Here is a 27,817-nt window from a genome sequence, read left to right as displayed (position 1 = left end):
TCATAAGCATACCTCCAATCAGGTGCTGGAAGGTTTCTTGGGGAATGACAGCCCATTCTTCACGGAGTGCTGCACTGAGGAGAGGTATCGATGGTCATCGGTGAGGCCTGGCACGAAGTCGGCGTTCCAAAACATCCCAAAGATGTTCTGAAGGATTCAGGTCAGGGCACTGTGCAGGCCAGTTCATTACAGGGATGTTACTGTCGTGTAACCACTCCGTCACAGGCCATGCATTACGAACAGGTGCTCCATCGTGTTGAAAGATGTAACCGCCATCCCCTAATTGCTCCTCAACAGTGGGAAGCAAGAAGATGCTTAAAACACCATTGTAGGCCTGTTCTGTGATAGTGCCACGCAAAACAATGGGTGCAAGCCCCTCCATTAAAAACATGACCACACCATAACACCACCGCCTCCGAATTTTACTGTTGGCAATACACACGCTGGCAGATGACGTTCACCTGGCATTCGCCATACCTACAACCTGCCATAGGATCGCCACATTGTGTACCGTGATTCGTCACTCCACACAACCTCCTTACACCAAGCGAGGCGTCGTTTCGCATTCACCAGCGTGATGTGTAGCTCGACCATGAAAGTCAAGTTTCCTCACCTCCCGCCTAACTGTCATAGTACTTTCAGTCCATCCTGACGCAGTTTGGAATTCCTGTGTGATGGTTTTTCTGAGTAATGGGGCTGGAGATGCCAGTGGTTTATGTGTAGCACAGTATGAATGGATTAAGGGAACCATTACTGACAGTTATATTTTGGTTTTGATTTGGTTATTCGTTATTTGCCTTGTTAGTTTAGGAAGCAGAGAATTAGTTTGATTTGTTTTGTTAACTGTATACCTAAGAAGGTGCTTGCTTCTAAATAAATGTGTATGATGGGCATATTGTAATCAGAGCTTCATTATGAAGAATTTAAAAATATATGTTGTTCATGACACTCCGTCGAACTGCTGTAGAAAAATTTGCTACTACGTGAATGTTATCCCCTACTTTTCCTTCGTTAACTGGACTAAGAGCTGATCACGTAACTCAGAGTTAGCTGTCGCCTGCTCGACAGGTCTAGGCCATAGGCTGGCCATTACATGAGGACGCTTGCTGAAGTGACCATCTTCCCCCAACTGATACCAGCCTGCGTCTCGGGGGAGCCGACCGCACTGTGCCAACTCTACAACTATCTTTCGATCGGAATAAATGTGCAGATGTCAGTTATGATTTGCCGCCGGACATCCACCTGACTCCACGACCCCTCTGCCCTGCTATTCAACTCACACTATCACCGCGCTTGTAGCGGCGGTATCTGGCTTCATCAGCCATCCTCACAAAGCGCAACAATAGTGATAATACAATTAGCTCACATAAACACCAATCCACTGTGTGTAAAAATCTCGGAAATAAGTAGTTCTGTTCAAAAAAAATCAGACGAGGTTAGTGAGATTCCAGACAGAACGATAAAAATCTGCTCATCTGAGATGATATTCTTATGCTTTGTATTATTATACTTATTCACATACTTATTATTGCTTTAGTATATCGCTCTCAACAGATTAACGTTAACTGTATTAGACTTCTCTATAAGAAAAAATTAAGACATATATTAATGACGGTGTTAACTACTTTCCCTAGTAACAAATTTCATAAATATTGTGAAAGATAATGTACTACAGAATTGCTGAACATCTAAGCAACTATTGCAGACTGAGGAAAGGCACAACTTTTATTCCACAGAGATATTTCCACTAAAAATGATAGAGTATTTATTGCTTAACCCGCCACATATTAAAACATTTAAATGATACAATACCTGCAACTGAAATTTTATTGGCTGTGTACAAGGCTTTTTAAATGCACAAATCATAAAATAATTTTTGAGAAGCTTTTTCTAAAATGTTTGTTGTAATGAAGCTACAAGTAATTATTGGTATATTTAATATTTTGCTAATAGATGGTGAGGAGTCAGGTAGCTCCAGTAATAATAAAGATCTGCTTCCTGCAGACAAACCATTACTGGTATATGTTAGGTTTGATGCTGGGTCTATGAAAACTATTATATATTTTATTGAAAAAGCATAATAGTCTTACTTACCGATGATGCAAACATTAAAATCAGATACTCACAGATGCAGTAGGTGAATTAAAGATAAATGGCATTTTTTTACAATAATAATTGATTCTCTGTAAATGGACTGTCAATTAACTCAGGAAAAACAGTGTTCATATGGTTCATAATTTAAGATGTATGAAAGAGAATATTCACTGACTCTGTGTATGAATATTCATAAGACTTCGAATCGTAAATCACATATCATATAAGTTCTAGGCTAGATACGTTTAACTGCTTACACTATGCATGTGATTGCTGAATTTGATGAGGAAAGAATATAAAATGCAAAATAATCTAACTTACTGACATTTAAATATCATACAGAAAAATAATCTGGTAGAAATACTGTACTTAAATGTACGCTTATTATTGCACAAAACACAAAATGAGAATTATAAATGGCACACGTCCTCATAGCTGGTGTAAACAACGATTTAAGATTCTTGGGTCACTAATAATAGCTTCATAATACACTTACATCATAACGGTAGTCTGTCCTAAACGATAGTTTATGATTTCAGTGTATTATTAGCTTTCATAAATACAACCCTAGAAATAAATATGATCGGCACTAGTTATAACTTCTGGCGTTGGAACAGAAATGTGCATAGTATATACCGGTAAGTATCTGATCACTTCTTTTGTGAATTAGAGTTGCTGAATTTATTGGTGATAAGAAGCTTGTATTTCCCGAAGTAAGGCAACATCTGAAATCGACTTTAACTGTTTATCTTTCGTGTTGCTGTTGTCTACTTCTGTTCCTGTGTTATCAGCTGCAGTCTGCAGATTGATGTTTTTCGTCATCAACAGCCTGCTACGCGATTTCCTTCATCTTTGCTCACTAAGATATTTTTGAATTCTCTCGTCGTTTGCTGTAAATGCACCTACTTTACGCCGTTATTCTGTGTACATGAACGTGTCGAGAAGGCCTCAGCTTGGAAACTATGTATCAGCTATCGACTAAATGGAACAGCAAGATAGATTCTTCTGCCAAATTAGTTATTATTACTGCTACATGATTGAACCAAGATACTAAACCACCCAGTACAGTAGCAACTAATGACCTCAGCCGATCAGCAAAGACGTACGGGTCGTCTCTGCGTAGCTACGTCTGCAAATACACTCCTGGAAATTGAAATAAGAACACCGTGAATTCATTGTCCTAGGAAGGGGAAACTTTATTGACACATTCCTGGGGTCAGATACATCACATGATCACACTGACAGGACCACAGGCACATAGACACAGGCAACAGAGCATGCACAATGTCGGCACTAGTACAGTGTATATCCACCTTTCGCAATGCAGGCTGCTATTCTCCCATGGAGACGATCGTAGAGATGCTGGATGTAGTCCTGTGGAACGGCTTGCCATGCCATTTCCACCTGGCGCCTCAGTTGGACCAGCGTTCGTGCTGGACGTGCAGACCGCGTGAGACGACGCTTCGTCCAGTCCCAAACATGCTCAATGGGGGACAGATCCGGAGATCTTGCTGGCCAGGGTAGTTGACTTACACCTTCTAGAGCACGTTGGGTGGCACGGGATACATGCGGACGTGCATTGTCCTGTTGGAACAGCAAGTTCCCTTGCCGGTCTAGGAATGGTAGAACGATGGGTTCGATGACGGTTTGGATGTACCGTGCACTATTCAGTGTCCCCTCGACGATCACCAGTGGTGTACGGCCAGTGTAGGAGATCGCTCCCCACACCATGATGCCGGGTGTCGGCCCTGTGTGCCTCGGTCGTATGCAGTCCTGATTGTGGCGCTCACCTGCACGGCGCCAAACACGCATACGACCATCATTGGCACCAAGGCAGAAGCGACTCTCATCGCTGAAGACGACACGTCTCCATTCGTCCCTCCATTCACGCCTGTCGCGACACCACTGGAGGCGGGCTGCACGATGTTGGGGCGTGAGCGGAAGCGGCCTAACGGTGTGCGGGACCGTAGCCCAGCTTCATGGAGACGGTTGCGAATGGTCCTCGCCGATACCCCAGGAGCAACAGTGTCCCTAATTTGCTGGGAAGTGGCGGTGCGGTCCCCTACGGCACTGCGTAGGATCCTACGGTCTTGGCGTGCACCCGTGCGTCGCAGCGGTCCGGTCCCAGGTCGACGGGCACGTGCACCTTCCGCCGACCACTGGCGACAACATCGATGTAGTGTGGAGACCTCACGCCCCACGTGTTGAGCAATTCGGCGGTACGTCCACCCGGCCCCCCGCATGCCCACTATACGCCCTCGCTCAAAGTCCGTCAACTGCACATACGGTTCACGTCCACGCTGTCGCGGCATGCTACCAGTGTTAAAGACTGCGATGGAGCTCCGTATGTCACGGCAAACTGGCTGACACTGACGGCGGCGGTGCACAAATGCTGCGCAGCTAGCGCCATTCGACGGCCAACACCGCGGTTCCTGGTGTGTCCGCTGTGCCGTGCGTGTGATCATTGCTTGTACAGCTCTCTCGCAGTGTCCGGAGCAAGTATGGTGGGTCTGACACACCGGTGTCAATGTGTTCTTTTTTCCATTTCCAGGAGTGTAACATCAGACGACTACTGTTATCCGGAGCGCTAACTCTTCCCCTTCATTGTACTGTGATGTTAAATGCGCAATAGATCTCTGTCATTTCTTAATCTGGCATGTGGTCGTAATGACAGCCAATTGCCGCCTGTTTGTGTTTAAGAAAGCAGACGAAACTTCGACGATCCGTCGGTGGAGCTAAAGCTATGATTAACATTAGAAATTGGGCGGTTCAGATGAGATCAGCTTTATTTTCCTCTAAATTACGCTAGCGTAATACCGTGACCACAGCCGATTTCGCACGCCTTGCTTGTCGAAACTGAAGTAGATTTAGTCTGTGAAACACTGGCCTCAAACAAACCTGCCTTAATTTAGAGGACTAATGTAAATATGACAGCCGTGTTATTTGTTACACCACTTCGCTTAATACTCCTAATCGCGCAGTGAGATAAGAAACCACGACTTTCCATTGATAAAGAATAATGATGTACGTCAACCAGAGAATTTGACAGTTTTTCCCAGAAAAATAATCGTTTATTCTCGAACGATGATTCACGCTACAGCGAGGCGTGCGCTCTTCTGGGATTTCCTGGCATTAAAATCGGGTGCCGGACCGGGATTCTTACCTTGACCATTGCCTTCACAAGCTATCCAAGCGCGAATCAAAGTTCCAAGAGTGCAATGTCGAGTCCTATACACATTTTATTTGTCAGAAAGTCAAATTATTATTCTTATGTCTTGTGTTGTACTGGCGAATTACCACAAAGAAATTAGCACAAAATTTTAGTAGGACATGCTAAAATTTGCAGATGTAAAAATGTCACATCTGGAAACAACAGTAAAATATAGTCTAACATACCCCCACAATAAAAGCTGATTATGAAATATCGTAAGAAAATACTTACAAATACGCCTTCTACCCATCCGAATTTTATGACTTTCCCCTTCTTCTTTTGAAGAGTTTCTTCTTCTTCTTTGATTTCGTTCTGGAAAGAAAGAAAAAAAGATGTAATTCCATACATTTGTATTAGAATTAAAGTCATAATTGTAATACGACCATGTTACTCTTGATTATTTCGGTACCTTTACGTATGTAAGCAATCAAAGATTGCAGTCATGGAAAGAAATTAATATAATATCAAAATTCAAAGAGGAAGCAAGGAACAGTACACATTATTTAGAGAATTGTCTATTTTAAAAGGAAAAAATTAGGAAATTTTATATGGAATATTTTCAAATCTATTTGATCCCGTAATCATTCCATTAAGGTCTTCGAAAATTTAGAAATTCTTAGACTGCACTGCCTTTGAAACACGTTGTTGATGTGCATAATCAGGATAGTGTCATAAGGTTAGCTTAAGTCAGTTCGGTGATTATGTGGTGATAAGGATCCATTTCTTGACTAACATTCCTGTATGATACACATAATTTCTTTCAGAACAAAGAAAAAGTGTTGTTCTTTTCGCAGTACGGCAGCATTTGATAGAACTACTGGTGTGCAGAAAATATTCGCTCTTTGCTCAATACTTCAGGGGAACTGTTCTTTGACAACATGGAATCTGGAGAATGTTCTCGTTACGAGAGGTACTCAGTATAATGGATTTATAAGACAGAGGAGAGTACTCTTCTCCATTGGAAAGTTACTTCTACATCTACATCTACATCTACATTGATACTCCGCAAGCCACCCAACGGTGTGTGGCGGAGGGCACTTTACGTGCCACTGTCATTACCTCCCTTTCCTGTTCCAGTCGCGTATGGTTCGCGGGAAGAACGACTGTCTGAAAGCCTCCGTGCGCGCTCTAATCTCTCTAATTTTACATTCGTGATCTCCTCGGGAAGTATAAGTAGGGGGAAGCAATATATTCGATACCTCATCCAGAAACGCACCCTCTCGAAACCTGGCGAGCAAGCTACACCGCGATGCAGAGCGCCTCTCTTGCAGAGTCTGCCACTTGAGTTTATTAAACATCTCCGTAACGCTATCACGGTTACCAAATAACCCAGTGACGAAACGCGCCGCTCTTCTTTGGATCTTCTCTATCTCCTCCGTCAACCCGACCTGGTACGGATCCCACACTGATGAGCAATACTCAAGTATAGGTCGAACGAGTGTTTTGTAAGCCACCTCCTTTGTTGATGGACTACATTTTCTAAGCACTCTCCCAATGAATCTCAACCTGGTACCCGCCTTACCAACAATTAGTTTTATATGATCATTCCACTTCAAATCGTTCCGTACGCATACTCCCAGATATTTTACAGAAGTAACTGCTACCAGTGTTTGTTCCGCTATCATATAATCATACAATAAAGGATCCTTCTTTCTATGTATTCGCAATACTTGATAATTGCAAGGAAATACCGACCCACTAATACGAGATTTATCCATTCTGTAAGTGCCTGTATGTCCATCTGGTGTGTTAATATATAGAGATATATTGCATCTGAAAAGAACATATCTGTTTTTATTCAAGTTCAGAATTAACGATAAGCTTTTGGTCATCCACATCGATTTTATATATATGCTAGCTGAGTACCCATAGTCGATGAGGTATTCATTTATTTCAAGATTCTATTATCCATCTCTGCTTCCCCCCCCCCCTTTCTGTCCATCTCCTCCTCCCACTCTCTCACCTCCTCCACCCTCACTCTTTGCCCATCTCCTTCTGTCTCCCTGTCTGTCCATCTCCCCCCCCCCCCCCCCCCGCCCATGTACTTCCCTATCAGCTTCTACCTCCCTCGCCCACCCTTTTCATAGCTCCTTCCGCCCTCTTTTCATCTCATTCCCCCTCTCGACTATCTCCTCCTCCTCCTTCTTCTTCTCACTCCTAAGTCCACCTTATCCTCCCCCTTTGTTCATCTCCTCCTACCTCTCTCTCTGTACATCCCTGTCTCATCTGTCTCTCTGTCTCCCTGTCCTTCACCTCCCCCTCGTCCATCCTCTTCCCCCTTCCGTCTGTCCATCTCTTTCTTACCCCTGTACATATACTTCCCTTTCCTTACTCTGTCCAACTGCCCCTTCACCCTCTGTTCGTCTGCTCCTTCCCTCTTTCCATCTCGTCCTTCACCCTCTGACCAACTCCTCCTCAACCTCCTCTCTAGCCATCTCTTTCTCCCCTCTCTCTCGGTCTGTCTCCTCCTCTTTCTTTTCTCTGTCAATAACCTTCTCTCCTCTCGCTTTCACCATCTCTTCCTCTTCTCTTCCTGTCGTTTCCCCCACCTTCCTCTCTCTGTCCATATCCTTCCCCAGCCCCATCATCTGTCTCCATATCCTTCTTCTCCCTCACTATTTGTCCATCTCCTCCTCCCCTCTTCCTCTCTATACATTGTCACCCCCCCTCCAGCAGAAGGTTTCTGGTTATTACCTTCACAGTATTTCTTTTCTGAGAGTAAATAATTTGTGCACCAAGTTTGGTTGCAATCGATCCGTGGGTTTGGGAGCAGCTTTTTACCCACAGCTTCGCCTGCATATGCACTATTTACATATATTTTACATATATTTAACATATATCACTAATATATTTGAACATGTATTTCACTTCTATCTCTTCGAATTTCGCTTTGCAGTTCCGTTTTCATGTGCTAAATTTTAGGACTTCACGTTTTCTGATCTGTGTGTCCTAGAAGCACATATTTTAGCAGGTACATTCAGTGTTACGGGCGAATATAGTCTGCAAAATATGTTTTGAATATAGTTAGTAGTAAAAAAGTCAAAACTTACATCATGCCTAATGTGACAGTTTTACTGCATGAACAGCGAAAATGTAGTAAAGTATAAGTTCCTTTCTTTCATCATTTTGTGTGGGATGTCAACGAGGAAAAGTCTCGTAAACGTTTGAAACTATGCGCAAAGACGGTTGTAAGTCACCAAGTGCTCTCTTTTCAAATACAGAATGAATGTGGTCTGGTTACTATGCACGTCGTAAGCTACGCTTCTTTCCCCCACCCCTAATAGATAGGTCGTTCTTTCCAGACAGTAAGTGATATGTAAACCAAGTTTGGTTGAAATTAATCCAGTGCTTTAGGGGCAGATGTGAAACATGCATCCATTTTAATAATATGCATAGATATATTAGTAAATATCTGGAAGTAGGAGTAACAGTGTGAAACTGAAGGGCACAAAGAAGTTAGGTGAAAGGAAAGCAAATGGAAGACCAAGTTATTGAAGTGTGGAAATATGTAGGGCTAGTGTAAATTGTAATAAGGCTGAGTGGAAAATGATCTCGAAGAAAGTCGGAGAAACACTGCTTACTTAGTACGTACAAGGATTCAGGGTAACTTAAATGGTAATCACTAGAAATGGCGAAGATGTTGTTATCATGAAAAACTGGTTAACAAAGGCTACTTCAAAAAGTGGCACAATGAAACCGTCGCCTTGTGAAAATATAGGGGTAATATTTATGGAAGTTAAAACAGCAACAGGCCACTATTGACCATTTTCTTTTAAAAAACTACAGGCGCTACCGTTGTCTAACTGTCAGTTGGGCCACTGACACCCCAACCAACTTATACCACAACTGGAAACAGATGACATCGTACGGTCAACACTATATGAATTAAGTAAAATAAACGTGAGAGGCCATCTGACTGTGATACTGTCCGTTTGAACCCATAGCAAGGCAACTCGTTAATAAATAGAGTAACTGATTGATGAGATCTTCTCGGGTTTTCAGCCAGCACATGTCCTCGGAACGTTTAGACGAGTTTCCTACTCGTCATTTTCAGGCGAAGATGTGCAGAAAACTCGTTGAAACCTTGCCACAACACGACACCAAGACTCGACTGGCAACCCGAGAAGATTTAATCAATGAAATTCGCCGAGGAAGCATGCGTTCCCATAGTATAAGTGATGTCTGAAGCTTTTTTGTATGAGTATACTGTAGAAAAAGAAAGACGTACGCGATGAGATTTAAGTCGGGTGATCGGGCATGTCAGCCCATGCGGCGAATATCCTCTCGTTCCGAGAGATCCCCCACCTGTTCATCGCGATGCGGGCGCACATTCAAATGGTTCAAATGGCTCTGAGCACTATGGGTCTTAACATCTGAGGTCATCAGTCCCCTAGACCTTAGAACTACTTAAACCTAACTAACCTAAGGAGATCACACACATCCATGCCCGAGGCAGGATTCGAACCTGCGACCGTATCAGCAGCGCGGTTCCGGACTGAAGCGCCTAGAACCGCTCGTCCACAGCGGCCGCCCCAGGCGCACATGTCATCCATAAAAATTAAAGGATAGGCCATCACATGGTAAGAAGTAGGAACGCGTAACACTCCCAGGAACACTGTCGAACATGATCGTTTTGGTTGTGCATGTGTTACGGTGTACGGAGGCATTACATTGCGTGGGCATACTGACCTCCAGATCCTTGAACACGGTACGCTCACCACTCAACGCTACTGCCACAGTGTACTCGTCACCAATGTGCTTGTCTTCAGGGATGCATTTGGCCCTAACTTCATTTTTAGGGATGACAACGCCTGACTGCATCGACTGCTCAGGTGTAGGAGCTCTTGGAACGAGGGAAAAAAATTGGAAATTTGTGGTAAGGTTCTATGGGACCAAATTGCTGAGGTCATCCGTCCCTAAGCTTACACACTATTTAATCTAACTTAAACTAACTTACGCTAAGGACGACACACACACACACACACACACACACACACACACACACACACACAGGGATGACAACGCCTGACTGCATCGACTGCTCAGGTGGAGGAACTCTTGAAACGAGGGAAAAAAATTGGAAATTTGTGGTAAGGTTCTATGGGACCAAATTGCTGAGGTCATCCGTCCCTAAGCTTACACACTATTTAATCTAACTTAAACTAACTTACGCTAAGGACGACACACACACACACACACACACACACACACACACACACACACACACACACACTCACGCCCGAAGGAGGGCTTGAACCTCCGACGGGGGCAGCCGCGCGGACCGTGACAAGACGCCTGAGACCGCGCGCTACCCCGGGCGGCAACTGTTCAAATGTGTGTTCCTAAGGGATCAAACTGCTGAAGTTATCGGTCCCTAGACTTACACACTACTTAAACTAACTTATGCTAAGAACATCACACACACCCATGCCCGAGGGAAGACTCGAACCTCCGGCGGGAGGGGCCGCGCAATCAGTGAAATGCTGCCTCAAACCGCATGGCCACTCAGCGCGGCGGAACGAGAGGATATTTGGCGGATGGACTGGCCAGCTAGTTCGCTTGATTTTAGTACCATCGATCACGTGTGGTGTGCGTTGACGAGACGTATTGTAGCACGTTCACATGCACCAACATCCGATAGTTGTCAGTCTCGCTGGTAGAGGAATGAAAAACTTTACGATAAGAACGCCCCAACAAACTTGTGGCCAGCATGGAGCATGGGCGTACGTTGCAGAGCATGCATTACGTCCGTAGTGATCACACACCCTATAAAAACCATGTCCCGCGTTTTATAATGTTCTGGAGACCATCATGAATCGCGGTGAATTCATTGTAATTATTGTCTTTGAACAAAAGTATCATTTATGTTCGTCTCATTACGTATTTATTTTACTTACCTTCTGTACGATACTGTAGTACTTCTTTCTATGTACGGTCCAAGTTTCATCAGTCTCTGTTATTTTGCAGTGACACGTTACTAGCGTACATGTGTATAACATATACACTGGTGCCCAAAATTAAAGCAACAAACAGCAATTTCCGCGTCCTGTGTCCAAATCATGATATAATCATACAAACCGTCAACAAATGTTACGATCGTGTTCTGCACGGAAGATGGCATTCAGATCTACTGACAAGCACGCTAACAATGACTTTGAGGCACCTATCAAGCGGGGTAGTGTCTGCAGGTTAATCCCGCATCAACAGTCGCTGCGTACACAGATACAGACGGTGCAATATGGCGCAGAGAAGACGCCTACAGACTCTTTGCCGTGGAGGGCCGTAGGAAGAATGGAAGCAGGAGAGTCGCAAACTGATGTGGCCCGATGGCTTAATGTGAATCGCTCTGTTGTTTCTCGGATGAGGCGTTAGTTCACAGAGACCGAAACTGTATCCCGGAGACCAGGACAGGGCTGACCACGTGTGACATCAGAAAGTGTGGACCGTTATTTAGCTGTAAGGGCGCGACGGTATCGCCTTAGTATTGCACTGCAACTGGCATCTGACCTTGCAGCATTTGGACATCTTGTATCGAGCAAACGGTGTACAGAAGGTTTCAACAGGGTGGCTTTCATTGCTGGAGACGTGCTCTCTGTTTACCCCTGGCGTGTCTTCACAGAAGGGATCGTCTAGAGTGGAGCCATCAATATGCCACCTTGGACGGTCGAACAGAGGACCAATGTTCATTTCACAGATGCGTCCCGATGGGGTCTGGAAAGAGATTCTCGACCTACTCGCATCTGGAGGGCATGTGGAACACAATTTCGGTACCCAAACATTGCGGAAAGAGACCGATATCGAGGAAGATCCCTAATGATGTGGGCAGCGACACCTCTTCATGAAATTGCACAGGTGAATCAGCAACATTTAACTTTTTTTTCTACTGATTGCGCGCATGGCGTGGCCTGCTCGCTCTCCCGATTTGAATCCCACGGATCATGTCTAGGATGCATTGGGGTGATGGGTTGCATCTGTCAACCTCTCTCCAAGACTTGTGAGCAGTTCTGCAGGAAGAATGGGAGTTATTGCCTCAACATGAGATGATGACGTAATTCACAGCATGTCCCGTCGTTGTCAAGCCTGTATTGGTGCCAGAGGTGGTCACATCCCATACTGAGCACATTAACCAGTTGCCAGGGTGTATGTGCCAATCGGTGAAGTTGGAAAAAAAACGAACATTTTTGTCTACCGTTATGCATGTTGCTGTTGATTACGTTCTGTAATCTTTACATTGTTTCTACTTGTTTATACTGTTTAGTGGCAAAATAAACGAAATCTTGCAAAATTTCCGTTTCTGCTTTAATTTTGACATAAACAAATCGTAGTTCATCCAAAATAGTAAATAGGCAATTCGTTCGCTACCAAAATAAGCAAGAATCACAACTGAATCAGATACCACATTACAGTGCTCATTAACAAATCTGACTAAAATTCACAAGAATCAGCTTACACTCCGCTGCAGAGTGAAAATGTCATTCTGGAAAAATTGACAATATCGAAATATTACTGTGGCACATCTGGATGAAGTGTCGAGGGTCTGATTCTAATAATTACGTCCCAGTATAAAACGATTACGTTCGCGAAGTCGCTCTGTGATTGCTGAAATGTTAATATTAACACAACGATATACAGTAGAAGGGTATGCGTTTGTATGTGTGGCCGGAGGTAAAAGCATATTGACCATAAAAATCTTCAAGTACATCAAGACTGGAGCTTCAAAATTACTGAAACTTTGTCGCAACGGTTCATCTCGCTGTCATGGCTAGATCTCACTACGTATGTTGATTTACAGGTGGAGGCTGAAGTGGCTACAACCTGCATCTGCAGCTAAGTGTGACTCAGACTGCAGTTCTTCCAAGTCCTCAGCTCATCTGCTCGAAAAGGCACTCAACTGCTCGGCTCCTGGCTAGCAGTGAAGGCTGGCGAAGACGCCAGGGGGTGAAGTCAAAGTGATTTTGTTCCATGTACTTCCGAAGTGGAACACTCAGGTTTGTGTGTTTTGGTTCTTTACGTCATTTCAATTGTCTGTGCTACGGATTCCGGGCGCTGACCAGTAAAAAGATGCCTTACAAGACGCTGGCCCTCTCTCTGACTCTTATTTTAGGCGGTTAACCAGTTAAGTGCTACCTAACATTCGGTGCCGAAGAATAGTGTTCTGCTCTCTCTATATTTTTCTGTGACCAGTGAGGTGAATCCTTAACAGCACAGCCATATTTCTCTATTGCTAGTTTATTTACGTTAGCCAGTCCTGATAGATCGTACATTGTTTTAAACATTCTGTTTTTCCAATACCTGGGCCCTGGCGGCATATACACACACAAAGGTGGTTTGGCTATGGGAACCAAAGGCGGTTTTCTTTGCGGCGAGATCTACACTCCTGGAAATGGAAAAAAGAACACATTGACACCGGTGTGTCAGACCCACCATACTTGCTCCGGACACTGCGAGAGGGCTGTACAAGCAATGATCAAACGCACGGCACAGCGGACACACCAGGAACCGCGGTGTTGGCCGTCGAATGGCGCTAGCTGCGCAGCATTTGTGCACCGCCGCCTTCAGTGTCAGCCAGTTTGCCGTGGCATACGGAGCTCCATCGCAGTCTTTAACACTGGTAGCATGCCGCGACAGCGTGGACGTGAACCGTATGTGCAGTTGACGGACTTTGAGCGAGGGCGTATAGTGGGCATGCGGGAGGCCGGGTGGACGTACCGCCGAATTGCTCAACACGTGGGGCGTGAGGTCTCCACACTACATCGATGTTGTCGCCAGTGGTCGGCGGAAGGTGCACGTGCCCGTCGACCTGGGACCGGACCGCAGCGACGCACGGATGCACGCCAAGACCGTAGGATCCTACGTAGTGCCGTAGGGGACCGCACCGCCACTTCCCAGCAAATTAGGGACACTGTTGCTCCTGGGGTATCGGCGAGGACCATTCGCAACCGTCTCCATGAAGCTGGGCTACGGTCCCGCGCACCGTTAGGCCGTCTTCCGCTCACGCCCCAACATCGTGCAGCCCGCCTCCAGTGGTGTCGCGACAGGCGTGAATGGAGGGACGAGTGGAGACGTGTCGTCTTCAGCGATGAGAGTCGCTTCTGCCTTGGTGCCAATGATGGTCGTATGCGTGTTTGGCGCCGTGCAGGTGAGCGCCACAATCAGGACTGCATACGACCGAGGCACGCAGGGCCAACACCCGGCATCATGGTGTGGGGAGCGATCTCCTACACTGGCCGTACACCACTGGTGATCGTCGAGGGGACACTGAATAGTGCACGGTACATCCAAACCGTCATCGAACCCATCGTTCTACCATTCCTAGACCGGCAAGGGAACTTGCTGTTCCAACAGGACAATGCACGTCCGCATGTATCCCGTGCCACCCAACGTGCTCTAGAAGGTGTAAGTCAACTACCCTGGCCAGCAAGATCTCCGGATCTGTCCCCCATCGAGCATGTTTGGGACTGGATGAAGCGTCGTCTCACGCGGTCTGCACGTCCAGCACGAACGCTGGTCCAACTGAGGCGCCAGGTGGAAATGGCATGGCAAGCCGTTCCACAGGACTACATCCAGCATCTCTACGATCGTCTCCATGGGAGAATAGCAGCCTGCATTGCTGCGAAAGGTGGATATACACTGTACTAGTGCCGACATTGTGCATGCTCTGTTGCCTGTGTCTATGTGCCTGTGGTTCTGTCAGTGTGATCATGTGATGTATCTGACCCCAGGAATGTGACAATAAAGTTTCCCCTTCCTGGGACAATGAATTCACGGTGTTCTTATTTCAATTTCCAGGAGTGTATTTACGAAATTTCAATCAACAACTTTCTCTTCCGAATTTGAAAATATTTTGTTGACACCCACCTACGCAGTGAGAAATGATGATCATAATTAAATAAGAGAAATCAGAGCTCGAACCCAAAGATCTAGGTGTTCCTTTTTCCCACGCGTCATTCGAGAGTGGAATGGTAGAGAAGTAGTATGAAAATGGTTCGATGAACCCTCTGCCAGGCACTTAAGTGTGAATTGCAGAGTAACCATGTAGATGTAGAGGTAGGTGTAGATCAAATTCTACCTACAGAAGAGCAGCCTAGAACAGAGGATTTAGGAAGATTCTTCATTTTGTCTCACCGTTCTTATCTGCTTCAACATTCTAACGGAGCCTATATAATAAAAATAATTAAATTAAATTAAAAATAAATAAATCCTATTCTACGTGCGTAGTTATCAAGCCCCATTCACTATTTCTTTGTTTCTAGGATGTACACGTATTCCTAAGAGATTGGCGCACTGCCTGTTGGATTTTCTCGCCTTCCATTGCTCGTAGCAGACTGTAAGGTGAATACGAGGTGCATTCAAGTTCTAAGGCCTCCGATTTTTTTTCTAATTAACTACTCACCCGAAATCGATGAAACTGGCGTAATCGCCCTGCAGACGTACACATTTTTCACAACGCTGACGCCATGATTCCATGGCAGCGGCGAAGGCTTCTTTAGGAGTCTGTTTTGACCACTGGAAAATCGCTGAGGTAATAGGAGCACGGCTGGTGAATGTGCGGCCACGGAGAGTGTCTTTCATTGTTGGAAAAAGCCAAAAGTCACTAGGAGCCAGGTCAGGTGAGTAGGGAGCATGGGGAATCACTTCAAAGTTGTTATTATGAAGAAACTGTTGCGTAACGATAGCTCGATGTGCGGGTGCGTTGTCTTGGTGAAAAAGAACACGCGCAGTCCTTCCTGGACGTTTTTGTTGCAGTGCAGGAAGGAATTTGTTCTTCAAAACATTTTCGTAGGAAATACCTGTTACCGTAGTGCCCTTTGGAACGCAATGGGTACGGATTACTCCATCGCTGTCCCAGAACATGGACACCATCATTTTTTCAGCACTGGCGGTTACCCGAAATTTTTTTGGTGGTGGTGAATCTGTGTGCTTCCATTGAGCTGACTGACGCTTTGTTTCTGGATTGAAAAATGGCATCCACGTCTCATCCATTGTCATAACCGACGAAAAGAAAGTCCCATTCATGCTGTCGTTGCGCTTCAACATTGCTTGGCAACATGGCACACGGGCAGCCATGTGGTCATCCGTCAGCATTCGTGGCACCCACCTGGATGACACTTTTCGCATTTTCAGGTCGTCATGCAGGATTGTGTGCACAGAACCTACAGACATGCCAACTCTGGAGGCGATCTGTTCAACAGTCTATCGGCGATCCCCCAAAACAATTCTCTCCACTTTCTCGATCATGCTGTCAGACCGGCTTGTGCGAGCCCGAGGGTGTTTCGGTTTGTTGTCACACAATGTTCTGCCTTCATTACACTGTCGTACCCACGAACGCACTTTCGACACATCCATAACTCCATCACCACATGTCTCCTTCAACTGTCGATGAATTTCAATTGGTTTCACACCACGCAAATTCAGAAAACGAATGATTGCACGCTGTTCAAGTAAGGAAAACGTCGCCATTTTAAGTATTTAAAACAGTTCTCATTCTCGCCGCTGGTGGTAAAATTCCATCTGCCGTAGGGTGCTGCCTTCTCTGGGACGTATTGACAATGAACGGGGCCTCATTTTCAAACAATACGCATGTTTCTATCTCTTTCCAGTCTGGAGAAAAAAAATCGGAGGCCTTAGGACTTGAATGCACCTCGTATGTGACAATGACAGCCACTCGTCCTAAAGGAAGGGAGGAAAGAAGTTTAGGGTTTAACGTCCCGTCGACATCGACGCCATTAGAGCTCTGATAGTTTCAAAGAATGTGGAACGAAGTTGGCCATGCCCTTTACAAAGTAACCATTTCGGCGTATCACGGAAAATCGAAATGAGAATGGTAGGCCGCGGATATGAACCGTCGTCCTCCCGGAAGCGAGACCAATATACCAACCACTGCGCCACTTCGCTCGGTAGCCACTCGTCGTGGCGAAACGACAAAGTGAAAAACTTCAGCAGAAGATCCCTCCACAAAAGTCAACAGGAGGTATGTGAACAAGTGGCCACGAAAGCCTTAATAATTTTGTCTTGAAATCTCATTTATTAAAGTTTGTACAAAGTCGATTACCAGGCCTCTGTGATACGGGCACACACAGCATACAAATATAATGTCCAATAATCCGTGTAAACATGTTATTTTTAGCAAATGGGGACTATGGCTACACTAGTTAAGGCTGCCATTCGATATTAACGTCAGTTCCTTCTTCGCCCTCACAATCGACAACTGTTTCTGGTGATCATCTATATTACTAAGTGATGTTCCGGAATCCAGTATCAGTTTAGATTCCAGGGTTGACAAAAATTTGATTTTCAATATTTCACGTAATTATTGACCGAATTCAAAAATTTAAAATTCTGCCGTAATCTATTCATTAAGATAAGTATTAAAATTAGAAACAATGTGTGTATGTCTCGAAGCAGCGTAACTGATTGCTAGCAAATACCAGGTGTTTCTTCATCCAGTATTTGAGAGTGAGAGCAGTTAGCGACTTCCAACAAACTTTACACATAATTTCAAACCTTGACGAAACTTTTTGTCGCTGACAGCCCTCACAAAGCGATGAAAGGCAAAATTTTTACCTCTTACTATATTTTCCCCATTGATGCAGTAAAACTTCAGCAGCAGTCATCACGTTTTAATTTATTACTGCTTTACTGTCTACTCTACAGTATCTGTAGTATCCACTGAATGTAACTGGAACGTTATATCATTGTACGATACATAGTTCAGGAGATATGACTTCAGAAACTTTGAGATGACTGTAAAACTAGCATTTGCTTAAAATGGATTGCAAATTACACAGATTATATTCACCATTTGATTCGTAATGAGAGAACCTCCAACAAACTTTAAACATATTTTCTAACCTTATCGAAACTTTTTCTGGCTAACACGCTTTTTACATGTTTAACTTCAAATTGTCGTCGACTGCAACACGGCGAAAATTCGTAAAGTCTTCCTTTATAGAACGAGCATTTCAGCTTAACTTATATCATATATGTGTCTGATGACTGAACAGACCAATCCTGATATAAAACGTGCGTCCATACAACTCACACCAAGTGGTTACAGGAGGGAGGGGTTGTACTCACAGAGCTTTCTTGTTTGTCGCTTGGCCTATTCACGTCTGTGGCGTTATCCTTCAAATAAGTTGACAGCGGTGGACGTTGAGTTCCTCCACGGTTAACGGTCATGATCGTATATTTATACCAGTCGTCTTCATGATATGTTTCAGTTGGTCCTTAAAGTGTCTGAGATACATTCTATGAGGTCTACTGCCAGAGCAGATTTCACCACAAGGGATTTGACGAGGATATTTGGTATCACTCATGCGTAGAAGTAAATATCCTCCGAGTAGTGAAGCAACTTAAATCACTTAATACAAGCAAGTCTTCTGGTCCAGACTGTATACCAGTTAGGTTCCTTTCGGAGTATGCTGATGCATTAGCTCCATACATAACAATCATATACAACCGTTCGCTCGACGAAAGATCCGTACCCAAAGACTGGAAACTTGCACAGGTCGCACCAATATTCAAGAAAGGTAGTAGGAGTAATCCACTAAATTACAGGCCCATATCGTTAACGTCGATATGTAACAGGATTTTAGAACATATATTGTGTTCGAACATTATGAATTACCTCGAAGAAAACGGTCTATTGACACACGGTCAGTATGGGTTTAGAAAACATTGTTCCTGTGAAACACAACTAGCTCTTTATTCACATGAAGTGTTGAGTGCTATTGACAAGGGATTTCAGATCGATTCCGTATTTCTGGATTTCCGGAAGGCTTTTGTCACTGTACTACACAAGCGGCTAGTAGGGAAATTGCGTGCTTATGGAATATCGTCTCAGTTATGTGTCTGGATTTGTGATTTCCTGACAGAGAGGTCACAGTTCGTAGTAATTGACGGAAAGTCATCGAGTAAAACAGAAGTTATCTCTGGCGTTCCAAAAAATAGTGTTATAGGCTCTTTGCTATTCCGTATCTATATAAACGATTTTGGAGACAATCTGAGCAGCCGTCTTCGGTTGTTTACAGATGACGCTGTCGTTTATCGACAAATAAAGTCATCAGACGATCAAAACAAACTGAAAAACGATTTAGAAAAGATATCTGAATGGTGCGAAGAGTGGCAGTTGACCCTAAATAACGGAAAGTGTGAGGTCATCCACATGAGTGCTAAAAGGAACTCGTTAATCTGCGGTTACACGATAAATCAGTCGAATCTAAAAGCCGTAAATTCAATTAAATAGCTAGGTATTACAATTACGAGCAACTTAAATTGGAAGGAACACACAGAAAATATTGTGGGGAAGGCTAACCAAAGACTCCGTTTCATCGGCAGGACACTTAGAAAATGTAACAGACCCACTAAGGAGACTGCCTGCACTACGATTGTCCGTCCGCTTTTAGAATATTGCTGGGCGGTGTGGTATCCTTACCAGATAGGACTGACGGAGCACATCGAAAAAGTTCAAAGAAAGGCAGCACGTTTTTTATTATCGGGAAACATGGGAGAGAGTGCCACAGAAATGATACAGGATTTGGGCTGGAAGGCGTTTTTCGTTGCGACGGAATCTTCTCACGAAATTCCAATCACCAACTTTCTCCTCCGAATGCGAAAATATTTTGCTGACACCGACCTACATAGGGAGGAACGATCATGAAGATAAAATAAGGGGAATCAGAGCTCGTACGGAGAGATATAGGTGTTCACGTTATACGAGATTGGAAAAATTAATTGTGAAGGTGGCTCGATGAACCCTCTGCCAGGCACTTAAATGTTATTTGCAGAGTATCCCTGTAGATGTAGATGTGAGCAAGGCCTGATCCAAAGCTGATGAGATATCGTGGTTGTCTCAGTGCTGTTAGCTGCGCTTTCTCGGGAACTACAGTGTTGGTCACATGGTTCTCCCACTTAATTTTCGAGATGTGTCTCATTTTTTGTCGGTGGAACCGCTCAGTTTTTTGATATCACGGTGACAGTTTCCAAGTTTCACAGCCGAACAGGAGCGTGGAAATTATAACATTTCTATACACTATGAGTTTGGTATGCAGCTTTAGGTCATTATTCATGAAGACTCTGTGCATTAAAGGCCTGAATGTTGAATGTCCAGCCCCAATTCTTTTATCAGCGTCTTTTCCGCAGGTGCACTGTTCAGGCAAGTTGTCTCCAAGATATGGAAACTTATCAGTTTTATCCAGTGCTGTGTCCAAGACGGAGATATCGAACTAAGGGAGAGTTAATGCTGGGGCGAGTTGTGCGCGTACCTTCGCATTAATCGTAAGACTAAAGCGATCACATGCATTTTAAAGCAGCTGACTGTTGTAATCCTAACAGTGTTAGAGTAGGAGAAGCTGCGTCATCGCCGTACTGTAGTTCTGCTACCCGGGTGACTGGGTATTTCTTTGCAAACTAAATCTTGCCAGAAGTTTTGGAGTAGTATGGATCAAAACGAAACTTAATCTCGACGCCTCGGTTGATTTCAGATGATTCACCCAACATGGCAGACATATACAGAGCAAAGAGTGATGGAGCAAGTACGCGGCCTTGTTTCGAAATCTGAGTCGTTGGGAATTAGTCCGACGCAGAGTTACCACTGAGAACCTGCCCAGACATGCAGTCATAAAGAGCTTGATTGCTAATGAGTTTCCCGCGCTGTATGGGCGTGGCCGAAGAAACTTTAGTCCAGAGCTGTGCTGGACACGTCAGGAACCTAAAAACTTCTTCGACCGCAGCCATACAGCCCGGAAGACTCATCAGCAACTATGACATCCACTCGTTAAAGCCTTCATAATACAAAATATTTAATGTATTAACTCTTTTGTGTAGAGATCTGACGTTAGTTTTATACGCGGGAGGTCGATACTTAAAGGAATCGGGGGTTCACTGGCAAGCTGCTGTTCAAAATTTATTTGTGTGGCGTCCTCGCTCAGACGCCCGGATAAAGCGGCGGCAATGGCGGTGCGTCCCCGGCACGGAGCGACCGTCCAGTCCAGCCCGGCGGCCGCGCTTTGCCCGCGGAGCAGTTGGCGGCGTGGAGCAGGTCGCGGCGGCAGCCAGGAAGAGCCCAATGAGCGACCAGTGGAGTGGGTCGCTGCCAGTGATTGGACGCGAATCCGCGCCTGCTCCGCCGTCTCCTCTCCGTGCCAAACTCCCTGTCCCTCGCGTAGCCGCCGTACAAAACTGCACTCTTCTGCTCTCCCGCTTACCCGCAAGAGAACAAGTCAAACGTTAGGTCAAGTGCTACCACAGTCTAATACGGGATTCTCCAAATTACTAGACCGTGAGGGCCACATATCAAGTGTGGGCGGATACAAATTTTTCCAGAAATTGAAGAAGACTATTATAAAGTAGATTATTGTTGCTTGACACGAACACAATATTCAGTGGAAGCCTCAGGTAGACTTTATTGCTATGGAGAACACTTAGATAACATTCCATCAGAATTTTTAAAATCATTGGTGGAAGTGGCAACAAAACGACCATTCATGTTGGTGTGTAAAATATATGACTCTGGCGATATGCCATCAGACTTTCGGAAGAATATCAGTCACACAATTACGAAGATTACAAGAGCTGACCCACACAATTCCTAAGATTTCAAGAGCTGACAAGTCCGAGAGTTATTGTACAATCAGCTTAACAGCTCAAGCATCAAAGTTGGTGACAAGAATGATATACAGAAGAATGGAAACGAAAAGTAAGGACATGTTAGATGATGATCAGTTTGGCTGTAGTAAACGTAAAGTCACCAGAGAGGAAGTTCTGACGTTGCAGTTGATATTGGAAGCAAGACCAAAGAAAAATCAAGAAACTTTCATAGGATTTTTCGACCAGGAAAAAGCGTTCGACAGTGTAAATTCGTGCAAGATATTCGAAATTCTTAGGAAAATAAGAGTAAGCTATAGTGAAAGACGGGTAATGTACAATGTGTACAAGAAGCAAGAGGGAAGAATAAGACTGAAAGACCAAAGACGAGGTGTTGGATGTAGTCTTCCGCCCGTACTGTTCAATCTACACGTCGAAGAAGCAATGTCGGAAACAAAAGGAAGGTTCAAGAATGGAATAAAAATGAATGGTAGAAGGATATTAACGATAAGATTCGCTGGTGATGTCTGAGTCCTTAGTGAAAGTGAAGAATGAAGAAAGACGAAACTAGTGAAAAGTAGAAGAAATGAGAACATTGAAAAACTTAGCATAAGGATATATGATCACGAAGTAGGTGAGGTTAAGGCATTCTGCTAACTAGGCAGGAAAATAACGCATGACGGACGGCGCGAGGAGGAAATAAAAAGCACACTAGCGCCAGCAAGACGGGGATTTCTGGCCAAGAGAGAGGTCTACTAGTATCAAACATAAGCATTAATTTGAGGAAAAAATTTCTGAGGATGTACATTTGGAGCACACATTATATGATAGTGAAACAGGGACGGTAAGAACCCGGAACAAAAGAGAATCGGAGCATTGCTACAGAAAAATGTTGAAAGTTAAATGGACTGATGAGTAGGGAATAAGGAGGTTCTCTGTAGAGTCGGCGAGAAGGAATGTATGGAAAACACTGACAGGGAGAAAGGACAGGACGGCAGGACATCTGGAAAATTTGGATCTCGCAGGAATAAGCATCTAAATCTGAGGACTTCCCTTCAGAACTCCAACAAATTCCATAGTAAGTGAAAGCGGAAAAATTGAACCACGTTCACCTTTCAACGACCGGCAGTTCGTGGAGTGTGAGAAAATTTCCTGTTTTATGTTCAAGTAGAATCAGTTCCTCCCTGGAAGTTTTAACATGTGTAAAGGACAACAACAATATTGTCCTCCTCTTCAAAGTTTTGTTTTTGTTTAGTTCGTCTAATGGAGACAACATCAGCCAAGAATACTAGTATCCATAGCCATTCTTTGTCCGACAGCACTTCTGAAGGATGTTTTCCTCATTCATAAACAAGAACCTCGACAAAATTACACCGCAATTTGACCACCTTAGTGCCGTGTGATACAGGAAATCACCTGACAAAGATTCTACCTCTTCCAGGAAAGAGTGGAACTGATAGTGTCTGAGTCTATGACATCGAATGAAATTGAACAGAAATTACTGGCATCAGCACACAGGATATATCGACATATCCATTGACTTTGAAGAAAGTATTGTCAAGGGTTTGGAGACACAACTTGCTCCACGTTCTGAGTTTAGTCTTACAACGAAACTTGTATATTTTCTACAAACATACATATGTTACCAAAAGTTTCCGGACACCCCCAAAAACGTACGTTTTTCATATTAGGTGCATTGTGCTGCCACCTACTTCCAGGTACTCCATATCAGCGACCTCAGTTGTCATTAGACATCGTGAGAATGGGGGACCCCGCAGAGCTCACGGACTTTGAACGTGGTCAAGTGATTGAGTGTCACTTGGGTCATACGACTGTACGCGAGATTTCCACACTCCTAAACATCCATAGGTCCACTGTTTCCGATGTGATAGTGAAGTGTAAGCGTGAAGGAACATGCACGTCACAAAAGCGCACAGGCCGACCTCGTTCGTTGACTGACAGAGACCGCCGACTGTTGAAGAGGGTCGTAATGTGTAATACGCAGACATATATCTAGACCATGACACAGGAATTCCAAACTGCATCAGGATCCACTGCAAGTACTATGACAGTTAGACGGGAGGTGGGAAAACTTAGATTTCTTGGTAGAGCGGCAGCTCATAAATCACACATCACGCTGCTAAATGCCAAATGACGCCTTGCTTGGTGTAAGGAGCGTACAAATTGGACGATTGAACACTGTAAAAACGTTGTGTGGAGTGATGAATCACGGTACACAATGTGGCGATCCCATGACAGGATGGGTGTGCGGCAAATGCCCGGTGAACGTCATCTGCGTGTGTAATGACAACAGTAAAATTCGGAGGTGGTGGTGTTATGGTGTGGTCGTGTTTTCCATGGAGGGGGCTTGCACCCCTTGTTGTTTTGCGTGGCACTATCACAGCACAGGCCTACACATGTTTTGAGGAGTTTCTTGCTTCCCACTGTTGAAGAGCAATTCGGGGACGGCGATTGCACCTTTCAACACGATCGAGCACCTCTTCATAGTGCACGGCCTGTGGCGGAGTGGTTACACAAAAATAACATCCCTGTAATCGACTGGCCTGCACAGAGTTCTGACCTGAATCCTTTAGAACACCTTTGGGATGTTTTGGAACGCCGACTTCGTGCCAGGCCTCATCCGACAGACATCGATACCTCTCCCCAGTGCAGCACTCCGTGAAGAATGGAGTGTCATTCCCCAAGAAACTGCTCAGCACCTGATTGAACGTATGCCTGCGAAAGTGGGAGCTATTATCAAGGCTAAGTGTGGGCCAACACCAGTTGAGCGCGCGATGCCGAAGAGTGCGGACAACGGAACGCGCGCGTCCGAGCCAGCCGGCTCGGTCTCGCCGGGGCCGGCCGCTGGCCGGTCGGTGGGGCCTGCCCCGCCGGCCGTCCCGGCGGCCGCTCCCCACAGGACGGATACAACGCCGACGACCCCTGCAACGACAATGGATTCTGACAGGCAACATAATGAGGACAGGACCACGACGAGCGCTATGCGAATGCAGAGCGGAGGACGACATACGTCAAACCCCTATGACGAGCGACATCAGCTAACACAGAACAATCGCCAACAACGGGAACTAAGACGTGAAATACAGCACATGATTCTGCAAAGTCAGGAAGTATACGACAACCGGACTAGTGCAGTTTCTACTTCACAGCCTGAAGAACAAGTAGACGACGTGGAACAATTTTCTCCACCAGAAGACGACGACGAAATGGAGGGAGTCTCCTCTGAAGAAGTTTGGACCATGCAGCCCACCGACGGAGAGGGCGATTTCACACTAGTTCGCCAAAGAAAACGACTCAACGCTTCTCCAAAGCAGAACAACTCTCGGAAGCTACAACGTCCAGAAGAAATGAAAACTTCCAACCGTTATGCGGCTATTGCGACGGCAGATACTACGGATGCTCCAGAACGTATGGACCAGACGAGTGACGTCAATCTCGAAGCAGATAAAGAGGGGACAGATGGCTCTGGCCGTAACTTAGTACGCAAAGTCCCGCTCGTTCCTATTTACCATACCAAGAACTACATGGAACTCAACAAGGCGCTGAAAGCGAATATTGACGGCAGTCTTAAGGCCATCTACCAACGAGACAGGATCAAATATCACTTTGACTCCTATGAAGATCAACGGCGGGCCATCAATTTCTTTGTGTCGAATGACATCCACTTTTTTACATATCAGGCCGCAGAGGACAAGGACCTCAAAGTCGTTGTCAAACGTCTACCTGCCGAAGTTACGGAGGAAGAGCTGAAAGACGCACTGATAGAGAAGGGTTTTCCTGTCATCAACGTCCACCAGTTTAAAAATCGAGACGACAACAGGAAGGAATTACGACCTCAAGATGCTTACTGTGTCACGTTGCCAGCCCAAAAAGAAAACTACAAGATTTACGACATCAAATACCTTCTATATACTAAAGTCGTTACTGAAACCTACAACAGACAAGAAGGAGCTGTTCAACGTCGCCACTGCCAGCGATTCGAACATACGGCTAACTATTGCAGCTTGCCTGCTCGCTGCGTTCGATGTGGAGGGCAACACCGATCTTCAGCATTTACTCATCCCCGAGGGGCTCCGCCGAAATGTGTTAACTGTGAAAAGGATCATCCTGCCACATGGCGTGGCTGCCAGAAGTACCAGGAACTTCTCAGGAAATACAGACAACGCAGCCCTCTCAACGGAGGACTCGTGTAATACGGAACTCCAACCTGACGCCACACCCTCCGCCCCACCGTCAGCAACCGCCACAAGAACAGCCGGCGGCGACACGGCAGCCAGTAACACAGCCTCCTCCTGAAGCACACGCACCTCGACAGCACCGCCAGCATTATTCATACGCCCACGCAGCATCACCACGCCGACCGGAACCGGAAACCTACGTCTCACCAGCTCATTTGATGGAATCTATGGGTCCAGCGCTCTCTGATGTCGCGAAACTTCTCACCGCCGTGCAGCAACAACTAGTGGGGATACTTTCTTTAATCGAAAGTGTATTGAAGGCCTTTGGAACACCTTAAGATGGATCGCCCTGGGACCACGAGAAACCTGAAAATCTGTATATGGAACGCCAACGGAATGAAACACAAGAAAACAGAATTCACTGAATTTTTACAACGTCACAAAATCGACATCGCACTTGTATCGGAGACACACCTTCGCCCAACAACTGAGCTCAGATTTCGTAACATGTACGTCTATAGAACGGACAGACAAGGCCAACGAGGTGGAGGGACCGCAGTTCTGCTTAAAAGGGAACTGCGGCACCATCATGAAACACTACCACACCTCCAACATCTGGAGGCAACAGCAGTAACGGTTCGATCGGCGTCAGGCAACATCACTTTCATTGCGGCGTACAACAGCCCCGGTAAAAACCTGGTGCCAGACGACCTACGGAGTAACTTCACCAATTTTGACGAAATCTACCTAAGAGGTGACCCTAATAGCGAGCACGTCACGTGGAATTCCCGGCGTACGAACCCTCGTGGACGAACTTTGATTGCCATGAAAGAAGAACTGGGCATCACAGTCCATGGCCCACGAGCCGACACGGATTCCTTACGTCGATCGGCAAGAAGCAGACGTCCTAGATATTGCTATCATCAAAAATATTGAGACGAACCTCCAGCTCCGCACCGTCGACGATCTTTCGTCTGACCACCGACCTGTTATCAGCATAGTGGAACACGCAACGGCCAACCTTCCGCTCCCAACCTCACAAACTCTGAACTGGGGTCACTTTCGGACATATCTTGACAACAATATCTGCCCGACGCAGGACGTTTCAACACCGGAAGCCATCGACATCGCGGTACAAACTTTGACGCAGAAGATAAAGGCAGCTAAACGGAGGGCAACTACTCACACGGTCTACCCTGTAGTAGCTTTCGATGAGTTCCCGCCTCTACTCCAAGAACTGAAGACACAGAGAAACAGGAGTAGGCGACGTTGGCTCCGCTATAGAAACCCGATCGATCGACGAGAAACACACATCTTAACACGAGAACTGTACAGGAGAGTGGCAGAGTGACGACAGCAGGTCTGGGAAGATAAGATGGATGAATTCTTACTTTGAACCAAGAACGAATGGCAGGTAGTCAAGAACATACGACACCAGCGGCCACCTAAACGAGCCATCAGAGGACCAGATGGCCTCCTCTATGACGAACTCGCACAGGTGGAGCTGTATCCTACGACTTACCAAGAACAGATGTCTACACCAGCGACCCCCGTGAACGACGTCTGCCTGCAAGAACAGGAAGCCGTCGTTACAGCAAAATGGACTGCTTTTCGTCCTGCGCCTGTGCGGAGCCGCCCACAACTCACCTCACCAGCAGAGATCCGTAAAATTATCCGGAAGACTCGGAATAATGCGCCGGGCAACGACTCCATAAGCAACACCGATTTG

The 27,817-nt window shown here is 45.4% G+C and overlaps 1 protein-coding gene across 1 annotated transcript in view; it reads right to left on the bottom strand.

Annotated features, from left to right (window-relative positions):
• LOC126412633 (bumetanide-sensitive sodium-(potassium)-chloride cotransporter-like) overlaps window positions 1-27,817 on the bottom strand; it is a 594,798-nt gene that overhangs the window by 196,829 nt on the left and 370,152 nt on the right. The window contains exon 2 of the mRNA XM_050082310.1: window positions 5,537-5,617. Coding sequence (XP_049938267.1) covers window positions 5,537-5,617 — 81 coding nt within the window. The remainder of the gene's footprint in view (window positions 1-5,536; window positions 5,618-27,817) is intronic.

This window comes from Schistocerca serialis, chromosome 7 (assembly GCF_023864345.2).
Source record: "Schistocerca serialis cubense isolate TAMUIC-IGC-003099 chromosome 7, iqSchSeri2.2, whole genome shotgun sequence".
In the NCBI taxonomy this organism is placed as follows: Eukaryota; Metazoa; Arthropoda; class Insecta; order Orthoptera; family Acrididae; genus Schistocerca; species Schistocerca serialis.
The sequence above is the reverse complement of the archived record's forward strand: the minus strand, read 5'-3'. Positions and strand labels throughout refer to the sequence as shown.